This window comes from Arvicola amphibius, chromosome 8 (genome assembly GCF_903992535.2).
Source record: "Arvicola amphibius chromosome 8, mArvAmp1.2, whole genome shotgun sequence".
In the NCBI taxonomy this organism is placed as follows: domain Eukaryota; kingdom Metazoa; phylum Chordata; class Mammalia; order Rodentia; family Cricetidae; genus Arvicola; species Arvicola amphibius.
The window spans coordinates 96,464,456-96,486,395 of NC_052054.1; the positions used below are offsets into that span (position 1 = coordinate 96,464,456).

At 34.9% G+C, this 21,940-nt stretch overlaps 1 protein-coding gene across 1 annotated transcript in view; it reads left to right on the forward strand.

Moving 5' to 3' along the window:
• The window catches only part of St8sia4 (ST8 alpha-N-acetyl-neuraminide alpha-2,8-sialyltransferase 4), an 89,268-nt gene that overhangs the window by 13,005 nt on the left and 54,323 nt on the right, over window positions 1–21,940 (forward strand). Inside the window, exon 3 of the mRNA XM_038339316.1 lies at window positions 2,789–3,046. Within this exon, the coding sequence (XP_038195244.1) occupies window positions 2,789–3,046 (258 nt within the window). The remainder of the gene's footprint in view (window positions 1–2,788; window positions 3,047–21,940) is intronic.

The window sequence follows — 21,940 nt, forward strand, 5'->3', positions numbered from 1 at the left end:
GGTCCCATTTCTTAATTGTTTCTCTAGTGTCTGTGCTACTGGGGTTATATTTAGAAAATGGTCTCCTGTGCCAATGCATTCAAGTATACTTCCCACTTTCTCTTCTGTGAGATTCAGTTTGGCTGGCTTCATTTTGAGGTCTTTGATTCATTTGGACTAGAGTATTGTTCATGGTGATAGATATAGGTCTATTTTCTTTCTTCTGCATGTTGATATTCAGTTATGCCAGCATCATTTGTTAAATATGCTTTCTTTTTTTCATTTGATATTTGTTGCTTCTTTGTCAAAGATCAGGTGTTCAAAGGTGTGTAGATTAATATCCAGGTCTTCGATTCAGTTCCATTGGTCCTCCTGTCTGTTCTTATGCCAATGCAAGACTATTTTCAGTACTGTAGCTCTGTAGTAAAGATTGAAGTCAGAAATTGTGATGCCTTTAGAAGTTCTTTTACTGTACAGGATTGTTTTGGCTATCCTGGTTTGTTTGCTTTTCCATATGAAATTGAGTACCATTCTTTCAAAGTCTGTGAAGAATTTTGCTGAGATTTTGTTGGGCATTGTATTGAATCTGTAGATTGCTTTTGGTAAGACTGCCATATTTACTATGTTAATTCTACCTAGCCAAGAGCATGGGAGATCTTTCCACTATCTGGTGTCTTCTATTTCTTTCTTCGAAGATTTAAAGTTCTTGTCATACAAGTCTTCCACTTGTTTGGTTATAGTTACTCCAAGATATTTTATGCTATTTGTGGCATCTTGAATTTCGCAGGCAAATGGATAGACATAGAAAACATCATTTTGAGTGAGATAACCCAGACCCAGAAAGACAATTATCACATGTACTCACTCATAAGTGGTTTTTAAGCATACAGTACAGAAAACCAGCCCACAAATCCCAATCCCAGAGAATCTAGAGAACAATGAGGACCTTAAGAGAGACATTAACATTTAGAGATCACTTAAATAACAAGATTCTGCATTGTAAAAGACCTGTCCGATTTTGAAACAATAAAGATTTGAAAGTAGAAAAAAAAAGAGAAAATACAAAAAAGAGAGAGAGAGATACATAGATCTAATCTATACAGGTAGTAGAAAAAGATGAGATCTCTTGAGTAAAATGGGAGCATGGGGACCATGGAAGAGGGTGGACGGGGAGGAGGGACACAAAGAGGGAGCAGAGAAAAATGTAGAGCTCAATAAAAAAAATCAATAAAAAAGAAGAGGAAAACATATTCTAATATAGTCCTGCAATCCGTGATTTGAAAACCCATACCTGTTTGCATCATTCAAATCTATAGATTTACATAGAAAGATAATTTTATCACTCTTGTGTGGACAGCTATGATGTATGCTCTCATTCCTTACCAGTCACGGTGCAGTAAAACATGGGAACTATAAACAGCAGAGTTTCATCTTTTGGATTGCAGGCCCTTCCAATAGGTAGATTCCTTTGCCTCGCTGCTTGCCACCTGGCTATTTTATGTATGATTCTCCTATTTTTCACCTTAATTAACAAAATTAAATACTTTTAAGACAGTTTTCCATGAGCAATCAATTTATTGTGTACAACCCTCAACTTCCAAAATTTAAAAGACCAACCACTTTACCAGGTACATTTTTATCTTATGCTCATGTCTCCTGCCCTCCCGTCATTTCTGTCTATTTTTGCATTTTCTGTTACTGACTTAGAATATGCCCATAATTATATATTTGCACAGCATCTTATATCTTATCATTAGCTTGTAGAATAGCTAAGAGATGGGATACAATGTAAAAAATGAAAATATGGGCTTTAAAATGCAGTGATGAGCTGAGTTACAGTTGTTTCTCTTATACTTTCCTACGTTAGATACATTCATATCCAATGTGAAAGATCAACTCAACAGCCCAAACAACTAGATGTACATTTAAAAACTTAGAAAGGTTCTTACTGATTATCCAGGGTGTGTGTTGTGCGTGTGCGCACACGCGCGCGCACACACACGCGCACACACACACACACACACACACACACACACACACACACACAGTTCCCACATCAAATTAATGCTCAGTCTGTTCAGGACTTTCTGTACTGAAACCATCTTACTTCTTGGACTTTTAAGCATAAATAAAAACTTACAGCCGGGTGGTGGTGGCGCACGCCTTTAATCCGAGCACTTGGGAGGCAGAGGCAGGTGGATCTCTGCGAGTTCGAGGGCCAGTCTGGTCTACAAGAGCTAGTTCCAGGACAGGCTCTAAAACTACAGTGAAACCCTGTCTCGAAAAAACAAACAAACAAACAAAAAAACCCAAAAAACTTACAGATAGATTTCATGTACCATTTTGGTAAAAGTATTTTGGGGAGATTCTCAATGATTTAGTATGTCTGTCTATAATCTAATTAAGAATTACTTCATGTATTGTTATTCAACTCACAGGACAATATTAAATAAGAACAATGACTCTTGATAATTGAAAACACTAACCAAGTATCTACTGGTTCAAAGCCCAACTGTACCAACTGTATTTATTTAATGAATTATATTTAAGTGTATTTTTAATGAATGGAATGATTTCTTCACTTTAGATGATATATTAGTATATACTATATCTACTTATAGAATTTTTCCAAACTCCCTACATGGTGTTTTAAAAAATGCATTTCTGATAATATCTACTTGATTTAAATACCACCTGAAGATTTAATAATAGTAGCTACCAGCTTATATTGTGCATGCTTTGTCTAAGTAGCCCCATCAGGTAGATATGCAATTTTTAATATAAAACTTTGCTTGCATTCCAAATATAGGAAGAACATTCTCCGTTTCTTAGATGCGGAACGTGATGTCTCTGTGGTCAAGAGCAGTTTTAAGCCTGGTGATGTCATACACTATGTGCTGGACAGACGCCGGACCCTAAATATTTCACATGATCTGCACAGCCTCCTGCCTGAAGTTTCACCAATGAAAAACCGCAGGTTTAAGACCTGTGCCGTTGTTGGAAATTCTGGCATCCTGCTAGACAGTGAATGTGGCAAGGAGATTGACAGTCACAATTTTGTAATAAGGTGAGCATCCTTCTGTTTTTTGAGACTGTAAGTATGGCAGCAACATTTTACTTAGAATCCTGTAGGAACTGTTTGAAATTCATATTAACATTAGGAATTATTGATAACTCTACCATTTATGTTCATGTCCTTTGCAGTGCTGTCCACAAACACCCCTTTATTTTGGTTTAGAAATTTCATTACTGTATCATTGCAAAAAGAGCTGAGTACCTTGGAGTGGCATGTCACCACAGATTTTAAAGACAGCGGCAATGATTAGGTTAATTATGTGATTACATACAGAGACAAACATTAGTTCCTTATGCCTCTTCTTTTAGCCATCATTTTCATATAACTTAATTTGTGGAATGAAGATTATTATGTAGTGTTGTCAAAGACATAAATTAATTTTGCTATTTTTATTAATAATTACTTAGCAGTTGTAACAAAAAGCTAAGCTAGTGAGCTTCTATCGACTATCCTGGGTCAAATTGTCTTTATTGTTCTTTATTTGTGCTATTGGAATGATATATTTTTGAGTTTAGCTTTCTCACATAATTGAACACACTCATTTGTTGTTCATTAGTGATCCACATGTCTGAATAATCATGTCTTTGGTTAACTTTTTATTAACTTAAAGAAGTAAACAACTGATCATATCTGAAAATGTTAAGCATTTTTTTTTCAGTTCTAGCATCTGCACAGTTTTTTCATGTCTTATATACTTAGGTGAATGAATAAAACAGTTGCGCTATTGTGTGAAAATATGTATGTGTGTGTGTGTACACACACACACACACACACACACATAATGCGAAGGTAAAGAGTGTCCACGGTAGTTTTAAACACTGGTGTCTAGATGACGTGTACCTGTGAAGAACACGTAAGGATTCTAAACACTCTCACACCCATACATTGACAGGGCAGGTAAGATAAGGCAGTGCAAGTACCAGCGTGTGTTAGAAAGTATTGCAACATGCAGAAGTAGATTTCAACATGTGACGAATCCTGAAGGTAGTTGCACCAAACAGGACTCACTTCTTGTTCCTCCTCCTTGGAACATAAACGTTACCGGCTGACTAAGCTGATAGATTCGGTCCTGTTTTGGATGCTGATAAGAATACAGTTTTCCATGTGACAGGGGCTGTAATCAGTATTGATGGCCTTCATATCAGTTCATTGGTGACACTTCCTTTCTTGGCTTTGTTACCCACTTACATTGGCTGTAAGTTTTAAATTATTATTATTAATCTAATTAAAAATACTGGTATCTTATATTGTAATATTTCTTCAAGAAGCAGATCCCTACCTTCTTTGATCACTTGGTGACTCTTGTTACTACAAACCACAGCCTTTCATTTTCTTTTTTTTTTTTTTTTTTTTTTGCATTTCTTTCCTAGAAATTGTCCATCTTTGTTCTGGTCTCATTCTCTTGCAACAGCTTGTACGGTTGCAGAGCCCTAGGATCTGATCAGCTAATGATTACAATTTTCAGTCTAAGAATCTTGACGTCTGTGTTTTGTAGAGACAAAATTCTCTTTCTTAGTCTAGGGCAGCAATAGGCAACATCAATCCCCACACTGTTCTACTATGGACAAGTAGAACTTAGATCACAGTGCTACTCTGCCTAACCTCCAGCTAAATGTTGAGAAGCAGGGGTCTGGCTAATGTTGTCTCTTTTCTGCCTTTAATGACTTGGGCACTTAACTTGAATCTAACTTTTAGACTTGCAATTCATATATTCTGTTTCAAATTGATAACCATCAAATACATTTTGGTCATTCACATTTTGATCATTTCTAAGGAAAGCAAACTCTGGTAATATCCAGTATGATATTTTCATATTAGAACCCTACAGTCTGTACCTTCATTATCATTGGTCTGCTTTAGTAATGATTGGCAGGTGTATGTGGGGACTTATTTTATTGTCTGAAACAGAGTTGTCTCTCACCTGAAAAATAAACAATAAAAGAAATGTGTTTATACATCCTCCATGAGAACCCATTTGAATCCCGTTATATTTGACCTTCCAATGTTGTATGTATAGCAGATGAGTGTTTTGTCTACTTATGAATTCACAAGTATTCTGCTTTCACCTACAATGATTAAAAGGCAACATTCATTGCTTCAGTAGGACATAATCCTGGAAATTATGTATTATAATTGTAGGAAACTACTTTAAAAACTTTGACAATGAGATTGAAATAATTCACTGACTAATGGCTTCACTTCCTGGAGGTTTCCAGTTGCTTTCTCTCTCAGAGAAAGGACCTAGGTGGACTAAATTATAAATTATTACATGTAGATATATGCCACAGAATATTATTACAGCATCAATTATATATTACATGCACACATACTAATGTATCATAATTTAAGCTTCAAATTCCTTTTTGTGGCAAATGTACATGGAGAAAATTATACTTATCATAAAGTATCCTTGTTCCTTCACCACCCTTAGCACTGCACCGTCAACATCTCAGCAATTTTCATAGACAATATTTTCAAATGGAAAGATATGGCATTGTCACCCTGCTACCATCCTTTTTTGTTTAGTAATTAGTCCTTAAATGATTTCCTTAGCTTCGTGCTTTCTCCTTTATTCTGAAGCTAGACTCCACCTTAACTGCAGCATCGGAAACACTATTGCTATTCTAGTCGTCTCTGCTTCTTTGCCTTTGATGCTTAAATTTAAATATATAAGTTATATATATATATATATATATATATATATATCTGCCTTTTTGTTTTGATTAAATTTACACTATTTACTTATCTATTTTTTTTAAAGTTTTAATTTTTGTTGTTTTGTCTTTTGTTTGCTTGCTTGTCTTCTTGTTTCCAAGACAGGATTTCTCTGTGTAGCCCTAGCTGTCGTGGAACTCATTCTCTAAGTCCTGCTAGCTTCAAATTCAGAGATCTGCCTGGCTTTGCCTCCCAAGTGCTGGGATTAATGGCATGTACTGCTGTGCTCAACTTTATAATTTTCTAATTAAGATATAATGACATCACTTTCACCTTCCATGTTCTCCTTTTAAGCTCTGTGATGTCTCCTCCCTCCACCTCTTTCCATGCTTTCCCACCCCTCTGAAACTGATGGCCTCTTGTTATTATTTTTGCAAATATATATATACATACATATATACTGAAATATATATATATACTCTATACTATGTGAACCTATGTTTATTTAGTGTTTAATAAAAATTTCATAATGATAAGCTATGAATGCTTTTATCTGTGTTATATAGGAAACAAGGCATGTTTAGAAAGGAAGTATATGTATATATGTATATATATATATTATATATATATATATATAATATATATATATACCACCCGTCAAGTTAATTTTTATTGCTGTGTGCTTATGTTTCCAGGGCTCGCCACTTTGTTTTGGATAACCAGTTGGGGGTTTATACCTAGGAGAGGCTAATTCTCTCTTTCAGTAGTCATTAAGTTGCCTGAAGCCTTTTTCTGGGGGTGGACCCAGTGAGATTTCCTCTTCTCATGTTAGCATGTTTACTAATATTGTAAATGTTCAGGATTATGTCGTTGGCCACATTGGAGGTGTCAGAGGTGTAGCATTCCTGTCATTGCTAGTAGACAAAATAACAACAGCCCTTCTCCCTCTGCCTCTTACAGTCTTTCTGTTCCCATGTTGTAGACATATCCAATGGAACTGGGCTCCCACAACCCATTTATCTCTGTAATATCAGAGTTCTGTATCAGTGATATTAAAAAAAAAATCAGTTGTGGTTTTCTGTAATGCTCTTTTTTTTGATGAGGGAGGAGAGCTTCAATTTCATATGGGTATATAGATAGATTTCAGTGTAGTGTGAAGCGGCGGGGCTGTGTTCCCGCCGCCCAGTTCCCAGCAACCAGCTAATCCGCCGCCGGCTAGCTTTACCCAAAATAATTACACGGAAACTTTATTCTTTTAAATACTGCCTGGCCCATTATCTGTAGCCTCTTATTAGTTAATTCTCACATCTTCCTTTAACCCATATTTAGTAATTTGGGTAGCACCACGAGTTGTGGCTTACCAGGAGAGATCTTAACCTGCGTCCATCTCGGAGAGGAGCAGCATGGAGACTCACCACGCGACTGCCTGAAGCGTCTCTCCCTAACTCTACTTCCTTGTTCCCACAATTCTGTTCTGTCTACTCCACCTACCTAATTTTCTGTTCTTAAAGGGCCAAGGCAGTTTTCTTTATTAATTAACCAATGAAAGAAACATAGACAGATAACTCTCCTCCATCATTTCCCCTTTTTCTGTTTAAACAAAAAAGAAAGGCTTCAACTTTAACATAGCAAAATTACATATAACAAAACAGTTATCAAGCAAGTATTACAGTTACAATATTTAAATCTATTTTATCTTTTATCATAACTAAGGAAATCTATAACTATCTATTTATTCTTCAACTCCATCAAAGACTCCAGAAGGATATAATATTACGTAAGCCCCGCCGCTTCACACTACATTTCAGAGTGCAGTAAGAAATTCCACTAGTCTAACAAGGCAGTACTATAGGTTCTCTTTGGAGATCCATGACTTCACTAGACTAGCGAGTTGGCTAAGTTTCTGTTTTCCGGCGTGATTTTCAAACTGTTGATGTGCCATGAGTCCAGTTAGACACCCGTTGGTTACCACCAACATTTGAATATCACTACTACAACATTTAGGATATCTTGCTGTGATAATAATTATTTTGATTCATATGGATAGGGCTATCTTGCTTGTCTTTCTTGGCAGCTTGCATAGTACTTTCTGGTACCAAAAAAGCTAGACTGCAGAAAAAAGATTTTCAGGTTAGATCCAGCCAAATCTTCCAAGTCTCATGCCCTATGACTGAGTGTGAACATCAATAGAGTCCTTCAACTGCTAAGAGATGATCCAAAAACAAGAAAAAACACAAACATACATTTATGTGTATGTACACACACACATATATGTGAATATAAACTTAAATGAAGTTATATCACTTGGGCTGACTATATGCCCCTATAAGGTCCATAAACTATCAAGAAAACCCACTATCAATTTTCTGCTTTATTGATAGTCTTCATATCCACATGCAAGAGAGAATCTCTGTCTATGTAAGTTGTGTCTTTCAAGGGTAAATGATCATGGAGCTTGTATCTCTTATCAGAATTTTAACATGCTTATTACAAAGAAGTGCATGAAAATCTCTGCTGACTGACTCTTCCTTCCCATGAAAACATTTTCGAACTTATAGTAAAATTATTTTTCATTAAATATTTATAAAGTGTGAGTTACAAAACATTTTTTATGAAGTTGAAATAGCATAAATTAAGTGTTCTCCAGCCTATAGCTACTCTAGAGGAAAGAGGCTAATGTGTATGTGAATATTTGAAGTCTTTTCATAACTAATTTATTATCCTAAGTTGCTCTCATATCTGTTATATTATTCCCTTAATGTCACAAATTTTTTTAACATAATAATAAAACTGGCCCAAATCTTTTGGGATGTACAAGTCAAGCATATAATATTAAGTTAACACTGAACAAAGGTTTTAAACAGGCTGTCAACAAGAAATAATTGACTGCTCTTTGGGTATTTGAAGCTGATCAATACCCTTAGCTCTAGAACTTTAGAAACCTCTCTATACTATGTGAACCTATGTTTATTTAGTGTTTAATAAAAATTTCATAATGATAAGCTATACATGCTTTTATCTGTGTTATATAGGAAACAAGGCATGTTTAGAAAGGAAGTAAAAGAAACATCTTTTTGTCAGTTGTTTTCTTTAATGTAAATATTTTTTATTAATTTTTATTGAGCTCTATACTTTTCTCAGCTAAGAAACATCTTAATGATCGCTTTTCATCTTTTTGAATATTTTCTTTACTTTAAAGAATAGAAATTGGTTTTTCCAAATAAAAGCATAGAATAAAATATTATTTCAGCTATATATCTCAGAAGCTTATTCTTGAAAGATTCAAGGAGATTTTGTTCAGTTCAGATGTCCTTTATTTAAGCTGCACTAAGTTATTATTTTTTTATATCAGATTCTACATGTTGTTGTAGGCACAGACTGTGATCTATACAAAAGAATTCAGCTCTATGTATGATTTCATATCTAATATTTTTTTCTCTTGAGGAAAACCACTTCTATCGTTCAAGAAACATTTGTGTCTCTGATATTGTTAAGTATAGCAAGGTTTAATCTGAGGCCTTTCAGCTTTTTTTTTATTAACTAATAAAGGAAACAACACAAACATTGACTTTTCTGAGTCTACCTATACTCTTAGCATCAATAACGGCACTGTGTGCAAACATAAAAAAGAAATATGTCATATTAAAATTGTAAAACCTCAAATATTTCTGTCTCTTAATATTCAAAGTATTATTATGTTTAGCGTGGTTAGAAGTAACATGTTTATTGTTGTTTTTTATTTTGTTTGTTTTTCTGAGACAGGGTTTCTCTGTGCAAATTCCTAGCATTGTAGATTAGGCTGGCCTTGAACTCACAGAGATGGCCCTGCCTTTGCCTTTCAAAGGTGTGTGCTACTCTACTTGGTGCCTAGAAATAATTTTATAAAATTTACATTAAGCCATTCTTCACATTGCATAAAATTGTTAATTAGAACAGTTCAATTTTATAATACTCTTGCACCTATTCAAAGTAATCTATTATACAGGAAAACACTAGTTTATTTTAGAAAAACACTAATAAATCATGAGAGTACTTAGTCTCAAGAAATATTTGATATGTGATACCATGGTCCAGTCAAAAGCAGATCTCATTACAGAATCCTTTTTACGGGAGACTGAGGCTGCAAAGGTCAGAAAGAGTCACTGAGGCAAAATCTCTGAAGATACCTGGTGAATGAGAAGTAGTTTTCCATGTCAGTTATAGCCAAGAATGGAGAAAGACTTATACAACGTTCTAGAGAAATAAATGGTAGCTCTATTATTGAATATAGTTATTCAGCCTTAGAATTTAACATAGTTTATTAGATACTACAAGGTAAGCTTAAAGGCTAGATAGATGAGAAACCTTTAGATATCTTAATCACGTGGTTTTGGTAGTCACTGATAATTGATGTTCCTAGAGTTCCATGAACTAGGTCAAACCAACCAGAATACAGCAAACATGCATGCAGCTACAGAATTAGTCACACTATTAGGAGACAGTCACCTTTGCAAAGTGTTATGCACTATTTAGCTGAGCCCAAACAGCATGGTTTAGGCTATGTGCAAAGTATAACAATGGAACACACTTTTAACCTCTCTATATAAATATTGATGAAGTTTTCAGTGTTTCAGAGCCAAATCTAATTCAATTGTATGTAATTTTGGCACGACACAAATAACTACAAATAGCTGAAATCTTCATTAAGTTAAAACCTAAAGTTATTTTAGTATTTGTGCTATCTAATTTTTAAGATATTGTAAGTAGATATAATGACTTTTTGAGTATAATTAATTTTATTTTCAGTGATACTGAATAAAGTGTCTAGTCTTACATTTCTAGTTTTTGTCTTCATGAGACAAGAGCTAGACTGGCCTCAGACATATTCTGCCTCTGAGGAAATCCTTGATCTTCTGATCCCACTTCCTCTAGGACCTAAGTGTTGGGACTAAAGATGCTTATACAACACTCATACCACTTTTCAGCCTTCATGGACCTGTTTCCTACTTCAGAACCTGAGATGCTTTCTCAATGGAGAATGTGCAACTTGGCTAGCTATACCATCAGAGAATCACAATCTCTCCCTCCCAAACCCTGACAGAAGTGCTGTCGAAGACACTCTGAATACTTATGTATGTCAATAAATTCCGTGCAATTTTTTTTCAATTTAGTTTATAGCAGAAAATTCTACTTACATTTCACTCTATGTAAAGCAGGGTTAGAAACCAACTTTTGCCGTTTATTTATAGTACCATTTCAATTCCATTTCCCCCCACTTTGTAGCCATGTACTTAATATGTCCAAGCAGATGCAGTGGTTAAAGTTATTTGGGGGCTTTCATAAAAAAAAAAAAAAAAAAAAAAAAAAAACTCATCAAAATCGTTAAAGTGATTTGAATTGTCCTGAAGTCCAATACAACTTCTTCTGTAGGGTACTTTCCCATCTTTTATGTCTGCCAAAAGTGCATTGCAAAATAAAAATGCTGCAACTGCTGTATCCCTGATGTGAGTACATAAGAAATTGTTACCTTCGTGCTGAAACCCTCTTACTATGGATTCTGAGTAACTGTTTCTGCTTAATTTTGCCATTTTATTCCTCATTAGTCTTGCTTTTATCCATTCTAACCTTTCTTCTTATCTTTAGCCTAAATCACTTTCTCTTAACGTACTCTTTTTTTTTTCCTTTAGTCGCCTCTACCCTCATCGTAGGCTTTGAAGTGCATTGCTAAGGAATAGATTACTAAGAAACAAGGGAGGTTCAGAGATACAAGATACTTGATCTTACATTGTAGGTCGGGATTCCAGCACCAACCAGATGCTCCTTACAAAACTGAAATCTCAAACTTGAGTCAGGCCTACTGAGTCAGAATGTGTATTATTATGTGTTCCGGTGGTTCTTAACTTACAGTGTGTCGTAGGGAAGCTGGAGCTGAACATCATATTTCTTTTCTCTAGCTTGTGCATTTATGGTCTAGTAACCAGACTGGTGCACTGAATTTTACATTGTTGAAATGACTAAAAGACCAATAAGGAAAAAGTGTAAATTTGATCAAATTTTGCTTTTTTTGTTGGTGTGATCTTTATTATTATTATTTTTTTTAAATTTATTTTACATACCAACCCTAATTCCCATACCTCCCCTCCTCCTGCTCCCTGTCACATCTCCCATTCACTCCTTAGAAAAGGTAAGGACTGGCGTTGGAGAGATGGCTCAGTGGGTAAGAGCACTGCCTGCTCTTCCAAAGGTCCTGAGTTCAATTCCCGGCAACCACATGGTGGCTTACAACCATCTGTAATGAGGTCTGGTGCCCTCTTCTGGCCTGCAGACATACACACAGACAGAATATTGCATACATAATAAATAAATAAATATTTTTAAAAAAAGAAAAGGTAAGGCCTCCCAAGGGGCGTTAACAAAGCCTGGTATGTCAAGTTGAGATAGGAGATAGGACCAAGCCCCTCCCTGAGGCATTAAGGCTTACCAAGATATCCCACCATAGAAAATCAGCTCCAAAAAGTCAGTTCATGCAGCAGGGATAAATCCTGGTCTCACTGCCAGGAGCCCCCAAGTACAGACGAAGCCATGCAACTGTCACCCACATTCAGAGGGCCTAGTTTGGCCCCATGCAGACTTCCCAACGGTCACTCCGAGTTCATAGCTCCCACTATCTCAGGTCAGCTGTCTCTGTGGTTTTTCCCCATCATAATCTGGACCCCACACACCTTGCTCATATAATCCCTCCTCCCTCTCTTCAACTGGACTCCAGGAGCTGGGCCCAGTAGTTGGCTGTGGAGCTCTGCATCTCCAATTGAGTTTTTCTTAAAATATGTGTATATACAAGTTTTGCAATTTTGAGTTTCAAAATTAGTAATAAGGCCTTTCTTCTATATTATCATCTATATTCAGTAAAATAATCATGAGGTCTAAAGTAAAAATAACGAACAGGGAAGTAATATATATGTATGTATATAAGTAATATATGTATATGTATGTATATATGTATACACATATTATACTTATACTTATACATATAAAATGTATATAAAAATGTTATTATTTTTATGTCTCTGTGTGTTCTGCCTGCATATATATATATATGTATATATATATATGTGTATATATATACATATATATATCTGTACACTGTTTGTACTCGGTACAACTGAAGAATAGAACAGGGCTTCAGAAACCTTAGAACTGGGTTATAGTTTTCTGTGAGCTTCTATAGGAGTGCTGAGAATCAAATGTTGTTTCCCTGGAAGAACAGCTAGTAATGCTCTAATCCACTGAGCTGTCCCACTAGCCTGATTATTTTACATATGCATACATATTCACACACACACATATTTGTATAAAACGAATATGCAAATATCTTGCAGAGCACGGAAACTCAATGACTAGATTTGAAAACTCTTATTGTCCAATATAAATCACACATTCTTTCCCTAAATTTATGAAATACATACAAAGTTGACCCTGGGTAAGAGAATCTGGGTGAGAGGGGGTAAGCTAGGAAAGAATCTCATCTGAAAGGGCAAAGGAACACTGCTTCAGTAGACCGGAGTATCTACAGAATACAAATAGCTAAAAACAGATTTAAATGTCATGAAGGGATAGATGTCCTGGGGAATCTGAAGTAATATGGTAAAGGTGGCCTATCTGTCTAAGAAGAGGGATGTTTCACCCAAGAAAGAGATGAAATATGGAAGAATCCGATTCCCTCGAGAATAAAACATTTTGACTTCCCACCGGTGTGTAGTTTATGACAAACACTTAAATCACGCAACTGACCTTTACTGCATGCTATCATTTATAAAAATAAAACTTAAATAAAAGACTATTTGCTAGAAGAAACTAAGTTTCCTTGTTATGACAAAGGATATCTTTATTTCTTTCACACGTGCACACACATTTCTTTCTTTTCTTTTCTTTTCTTTTTTTTTTGTTTTTTTTTTTCAAGACAGGGTTTCTCTGTAGCTTTGGAGCCTGTCCTGGAACTAGCTCTGTAGACCAGGCTGGCCTCGAACTCAGAGATCCGCCTGCCTCTGCCTCCCGAGTGCTGGGATTAAAGGCGTGCGCCACCACCGCCCGGTTACACACACATATTTCTTAATGGCACTTAAAAACCCACAAAATGTGTGACAGAGAGGAAGTGCAGAAAATGAAGAGAATGTTTAGCATTTGTATGAATTCAAATAACAATTTGTGTTTCAGAGACAGATCCATGTCTTAAATAGATTTGGCCATTCTATTTTACATTATTTTTTTGCTTAACATATTTTTCATAATTTAATCCTAATAGAATTTTACAGCTTTAAAATAATTACCTTTGTATGTTTTAGCTACATAAAATTATATTTAACTAATTACATTTAATTATAGTTAATTAATTATATTTATCTTAACATACATAGAATTATGTTTAATTATAAAATCCATGTCCTGTGTACAACTCAGAATTCAATTTTATTATGATCAACCATTTTAAATTTTAACAATGCTAAATAGGAAGTCTATTGTGGATTGCTGCGTGATATGAATAGGTTCGTTTTTGTAATTATGTTAGTTCTAAGACAAAGGGATACTTCAAATAAAAAATAATAATGAAAATGAAAAATAATAAATCTATTTAAAACATGTTTACTAATTTGTAAATATATATATACGTTACAAATTAGTACATAGTGAAAAGCTTCACTGATATTTTTATTTCAGTGAACAACATCCAGAAATGTAAATAGATAGAACTTGATCAAAAATCAAATTGATGATGCCTTAACCCTAATATATTTATGTTCGTTTACATGTCCTTTCCTGTTGTAGAAATCCTGCCAAGTGAAAACAATTGCCTAACCACAAAAGCATTGTTACTTTGCACAAAAACAATCAAGAAATCACTGGACACATATAATTAATCATTCTCTAGGTGGAGAAGAGAATATGAGGTAGAAGATCCAATAATAACAAAATACAAGTGTTTTCCAGGGTCATAGGATAACATAAGAGTTTTGGTTGCTTTCTGTTTGGGTTTATAATGAAATTACATGCAAAAGGAAATGTCAAGATTGGACATATATATTGAAGAATAATCATGTGGTATTAATTATTTCCATGACATTTTCAAATATCTCAAGAAATACCCATTGGAGTCTTGGTTTGTTTAAACAAAAAAATAGATTTAAAATTCTAGAAGTAAGTATCTATAAATGGAGTGAAAACACTATAAAAAGTGGTTATGAAAAAATTCTCAACAAGGTTTTCTAGAGGAAGCAAACTTGAATTTTAGGTCAGAGTACAGAAGAAGAGAGAATATTGTACTGGGCAGCATGACTCATCATGGCAGAGAGGTTCTTATATTTGTTTTGTTTTGTTTTGCTTTTTCTTACATAAAGTGCCACCAAATGGCCAGTTCATTATTCTTTCCATCGATTTAAAAATATGGTGTCAAGCCGGGCGGTGGTGGCGCACGCCTTTAATCCCAGCACTCGGGAGGCAGAGGCAGGCGGATCTCTGTGAGTTCGAGGCCAGCCTGGTCTACAAGAGCTAGCTCCAGGACAGGCTCTAAAGCTGCAGAGAAACTCTGTCTCGAAAAACCAAAAAAAAAAAAAAAAAAATATGGTGTCAATTTTTATGTAAAGTTAAACAGTCACATGTTAAGTTTCTAGTACCTGAATGCTATATTTAAAGTTTTTGTTTCAAAGTCAAACACAAAATTTTGAGTACATAATTACTTTGAAATTTTTTTGTAATACCTTTCTGTCAGTCACCTGAGTTATCCTGAAGTAGTTCAGAGAAGAAATCTCTTCTGTTGAACTTACCAGAGTATAGGGAAGGACTGTAGCTCTTGAAGCAACTGTGTGCAAGAAGATGTGTAAGAGAGTTCTCACAGTACACAACAGTGATGGGAAAAGTAGAGGTACCACTGTCCTGTTGAGAAAGGTGTGTTGAAGTTGGGTGTGTCTCAGTCGAATTGTAAAGAGGCAAATACATAAGGGGAACAAGCAAAATTATGTGATCTTCTTAAACATCCGTGGACATGGTGAATAGTCTTGGTGTGTGTCAATGCAAGAGTGCATTGGGTAATGAGAGTTAATAAGACTGAAAAGGGAAGTGGGAAAAAGTTATACAGAGTGAAAGGACCCAAGAAGCTTGAGATTAATTTTGCACAAGTTCTGGGAAGACATTCAACCAAAGAATTGTAGAAGTAAATGTGAGGCTCACTAAGATGTTTAAGACAATAGATTAATGGAAAGGAAATAAAATTGATTCAGGTTGAGTATGAATTATCATACAATAATGATTAATATTGAGTCTGCAATTACATTCAATGTTTCTCAAATTTAAGGGTATTTGCACATATGCAGTATTTTCATGGCTGGATCCTTGTCTAATCATAGACACTATGTCTCACATACTCCTTTTCGACATTGCCTGAAGGTATTTTTGGTGAAGTGGTAGAGCATAGTCAGAAAACTTCCAGATACGAGCACGTAGGCTTTGGATGTTCACATGAGGGATGCTCAAACTGTAATGCTGAAAACAGTCTGAAAGCTTCCAAGAGGAGGGAGAAACTAAGAGAAAGATGTGGGGATGAGAAACTGAGGACAAGCAAAAAACAAATAATGTAGCAATACTGTGAATTTGCATAATGAGAAAAACACAAATGGCAAGGTGAGCATGCAACTCTAAGAAAAGGCTCGATGTCTTGATATATTAAACCCAATCATGGAGAATGTGAATTCCTTGTAGCTGAAATGAATTCTTACTATGTATGAATGCTTCATACATAGGTTAATCTTCCACATTTCTTCACAGAACAAGATGTTTAGGGCTTTCTTCTTAGTGTTCAGCGAATGGACAGAAGAACGACACATACTTCTTTCCAATTCAAATTCCAACAATATTCCCAACACAGAATGAAAATACGTAGAACTTTCACTGGTAAAGATAAATCAGGGTTGCTCCAGATTGAAAAGCATTAACCGAATGCTTACTATGAAACTAAGGACATCTCTAAGTTATATTCTAACTTTCAGGGACACCATGAAGGGCAAAAGGGAGAATCCCATTTTAATATCTGATATCTTTCAAAGGCACCAAGAATTCTCAAGTGTACATTAAGACTGTATTTTTTTTAAATCAAGGAAATCCAAAGTAAAAACCACACAGCTGAAATGTATATGGTTGAATTGTTTTTTTTCTTTATGTTCTATGGTCTATAATATGAGAACTTCTCTCAATTAAGTTCTTACTATGAACAAAATATATGTTTGAGTATCTTTAAGACAAGTTACCAGGAACCTCATGAGCTACTACGTAAGTGCCTTTTCATATTAATCAAAATGATACAAAATTTTAAATCAAGTATTCAGGCACGACCTCTTTAATTTAACCTTCATTCAAACCAAATCACAGATATTTTCAAGTACATTGAAGAAATAATTTGTGTCTAATAATTCTGTCTGTATTTAGAAGAAAAATAAAGGTTTCTAGTACAAATGTAGTACAATGTGGTTAATAAGAACAGTTATTCAATAAATACATAATACCCTTCTGATACTCAGGAGTAATATGTAGTTCGGTTGTGTTATAACCAGCCCAACTATGGCTATGCACACAGAAAATGCTAGCATTTACAGTTAACTGTCCCTTTGCGCTATGTGGGAAGCCCACTCCTGGGAAATAACAGTTGAAAGGGCAGTCATTTGACAAAGATGAACTCAGGATTCTACTGTGGGCATAGCACTTAATGCTACTTAACTTTGAGCAAATGATACAATACACCTTGGGATTCATTTTCTCCAGCTGATTTGCCTAAAGAGGAAACTGAGCTCAATGGTCTTTTGTACCCCTCTCTGGCTCTTAAACCCTGTGACTGTATTTCCTATGATTTAGTAGACATCTTTGGAACAAGGCCAGTGCACTTACATTGTTGGGAATTTTTACCGTCTAGTTGTCATAGTTTATAAGCCAAATTCTTTTCATCAATGAAGTTGTGAAACTAACACTCATTGCTGTGTGCTCTCTGATCTGGTTTTTGGTTCAGAAATTGTTGATTTCCTTCTGATGAATGCCAGTCAGCTGGCTAAGATGTAAAATCAAGAGATGAGCACATCTGTTTAGCTGAAGAAAAACAAGCCTAACATTTAATGATTCATAGAGAGGACTGTTAGTGTGATGAGATCAGGTTCTAGGGAATGCATAGATTATAGGAAGTGTGCAAAGAAGAACCAAGTAACTGTTAGGATTATTGAGAGAAATAGTAGTAGCTCTACATCATCATTACTCAGGATGGCCCTAGGGAAAAGACCCTAACACTTTTCTTGGGGGGTATAACCTAGTTCCTGTATCTGCCACTTTACTGGCAACCATCAAAATTCCTGGAATGACAAAATACTGTACTGAAATGCCAATCGACTCATCTGTTACTAGAAACATAAAATATGAATTAATAGCCATCATGATGCCAAATGTTAACAGTAATTATTTTTAACAGAATTTACAAGAAGTTTATGTTTGAAAACATAACTTCCTTCTTTTGGGTAGAATGATTTCAAAGTTTTCATGGCTTCGTGTGTGTGTGTGTGTGTGTGTGTTTGTGTGTGTGTGCAAGCATACAAAATGAATACATGGACCTCCATTCAGTGAATACGGATCCAGTTTTTAAAAATGTAACAATACTAATTTTAATAGAAAAGTTCAATTAAAAATATGAACAGTGTACTTACAGAGAAAGACTGTTCTCTGTTTTTATTGCTAAAAATTATGTTCTATTTAAATATATGTTTATGGGAGAGTGAGGGGTAGGTACATACGTGTGTGTGTGTGTGTGTGTTTGTGTAGGGGGGTGGCAGAAGAGGTCAGAAAGCATTGGGTCCTCCAGGGATTAGAGTTACAGGTGTTTGTGAGCCCCTAGCTTTGGTGCTGGAAACTAACCTTGCTCTTGTTGAAAATGGCAAGTTTCTTAATTGCTGAGCCGTTTACCCAGTCCAAAGAGCATCTTTGTAATTAAATATTGAACTTTTAAGATTTCATGAACTACCCTTTTTGTATTAATCTTTGGGTTATAGCACTGCTATGGACACTGTTCTAATTATTTTTATTTGTTTTTGTGAGGTAAATATATTATTAAATTACTGACAACCATTGAAAATTGTAATATTGGGAGATAAGTTTTAGATTCAGTGCTTTTGATTCAGAACATAGACTAAATGCAGTTTCTAAGATGTGAATATCAATGGTACAACTTTTCTCCTTATTAAAACATGACTACTAATTCGTCATCATATTTGTGATTTTTAAGATCTAGATAGTTCACACATTTACAATCTGGTATGAGGTAATAATCGATACCCCTCTATGTTCAGTGACTTACCTATGCATTCAAACTAAACCATGAAGTCATGAGTCAAAAACATAGATATCTGAAAAATGAAAGGAGTTAAATTTTGTCCAATGATTCAGTAAAAATTTGAAATTTGAATTTTATAATTATCTTTAAGTATTGCTATCATATTAAAATACTTGAGTTTAAAATATAGGCAATTATTTCATTAATTTGTCACATTGATTCAGTGATGTTTTATTTGTTAATTATACAAATAAGAGTTCCATATTTGAAGGTGATTCTGATAGAAAAAAGAAAATATAACATTTAAACAAATTACTTATATTTCGTGATCTACTTGCTTTCATTTTTAAGTTAACAATATTGATTTTACAAGCTCTCAGTTTCTCTTGGTTGCTGGGCTTAATACATGCTATGTTAATGAGGTATTGTCAAATACATACACTTTTTAATGCTTTTGGTTTTGATGATTAAAATCATTAACATTAGAAAAGTACTGTGGTTTTAACTTTACAAATACATGCTTTGGTTTCTTTCTATTTTCTTAGACTCTTCAGATGCAATACTTTATATGCAACTTAGGAAAATTACATCTGTTTGGAATGCTTAATTTGATCCCCTTTATATTGAAACTGTTTCTCATCCCTTTACTTGTATGCCAAGAAGATTTCCATGTCTTGGGCAATTTCTTATATAATAGACATTTACCATATTTCAAGATTACATCCAGTCTTTGGCACAGCACAGGCCTTATAGAGTAAGTGAGGATTTGCATTTTCACCTTAAAAAGAATAAATTTTACCTGTTGCAATTTAATTAAAGCAGAATCCTGAAAATCCGACTTACTTTAAACACTACAGTTTATTTTCTACCTGTCGTCAAACCTTGACTTTGTTTGGCAATACTTGAGGCCAACACTCATTAAGAATGAATTTTGGTTTAGAGTTTTTATTTTGTTTTATTTTGTGGGAAAGCTTTGATTAATCCTCAGCATCTGCCCAGTTTCCCCGACTTACCTTGAACAATCCTGCACATACCTATAGAAACAACTTGTCACTTCAAATAGGCACATTGGTCTGCCACACCATATTTCTTGTTTTAAGTTAAACAATTGCAGCTGCAAGGCTGTTTTAGAAGAATGTTGGACTATTTTAACACGACTTCTGAGCTCCTCTTTGTGCTTACCTCGGCTCTGGCTGCATAGCACAGATATACACAGTGGAAACAAAAGGAAGCCTGAATCTCAGGCTACAGAGGTGGTGCAATGGTTAACAGCGCTTGCTTCTCTTCTGGGGAATCTGAGTTCAGGATACAGTACCCACGTCAGCCTCTCACTGTTCTCTGTAGCTGCAGTTCCAGGAGCTCTGAGAACCCTGACCTCCATGGACCCTGCATGCATCTGCCTATACCCACATGCAAACATATACAACTTCGTGTCATTAAAAGTAATAAAAGTAATCTTAAAAAATGTGATGCGATTGTGCTAACAATGAGAAGAGTTGCTACAGGGTTTATAAAATGAAATTCTAGGAATTCTAATAAGGTGGTAACATGGTTTTCTTTGTCCTTCTCAGCACAATGCCAAAGATACATGTTTTTCTTAAACAATGAGTCTTGGAAAACTATCTATTGTATAAGAGGTATGCCAGCATATGATTAAAACTTTTCAAGTTTTCAGGATACGGCTTGGAACATAGATAGTACCTCTGAAATTTCAAGATGAGTATTTGTGGATTGTTCAATGAACACATCCACATACAAAGTACATTAGATAATGGTCATCATTTTCTTTTGTTTCCCTAATTCATTGAACATATTTCTTCTACATAATTTACTATATTTATCATTATAAATAAATACTTCAGAGTAGGCCAATAAATTAATGCTATCGATTTTGTCTAAAACGCTGTAAATGGGTATTAACCCTTTAAAAAAAACACAGGACATTTTCAAGTTAATGATTCATGCACACATTGACATTCATAGAGTGGTAGAAACTGTATGGTCCGTGTGTCAGGTAATGCCACTAGAGTATAAGGTATAGAAAGTACATATACAGAAATCTCTGGGAATTAGGAGGTCTGAAATGAAAGCCACTATTAGAATCTTGGATGCAGCCATTTCAATTTTGAGTTGCGAGAACAGCATGATAAAATATGCATTTTACCACAGAATGCCCCTGCTAAAGCCGAATACATAAGGCAGAAAGTCCTTGAGAGCAACGACTTTGAATAACTTTTTAAAATGGTGAATAATAAATAATGCATTTTACATCATTATCTACTCTTGCTGTCACTCCTACCACTGCAATTGCTGTATTTGGACACATGAGCAGTAATTAAAATGATTACACAAAATTTCCATAAAGTATGTGATGGGAATACTCTTATTTTTATCCTAATCTACCGTATTCCCCAGTTTTTCAAACTTGCTCATTCATGCCCCCAAATTAATTCATGACTCACAAATGAATCTAGTTTATTTAACGAAATTAATTAGAAACTAATTGCAATAATAGTTCAAAGAAATGTGATGGTACTTCACCCAAGAAAATATCAATAGGGCTAGAGAAAACAGAATGTATTCAGGGAACTTCTTTTGCAAGGAATTTTGAGAAGTTTGTAAAAAATGAGATAGGAAGAGCAAGAACAATATCGGGAGGGATAGAGGTCTTTCAGTCATGTTAACGTGTGACTGTTGACAATACTTACACCATATGCTATTGGAATAAGAATGATGTGATGGATGTGAAGTTGTTTCCTTCTTCTGGCAAAAGATACGGAAATGTCCATGCTTACAGACTGATAACCTGGTAGTGTTCTAGAGGCTTAGATAGTAAGAGACTGTCTGAATCTTCTGAGAATGATATTGATATTCCAGGACCCAGTGTTAAATAAATCATA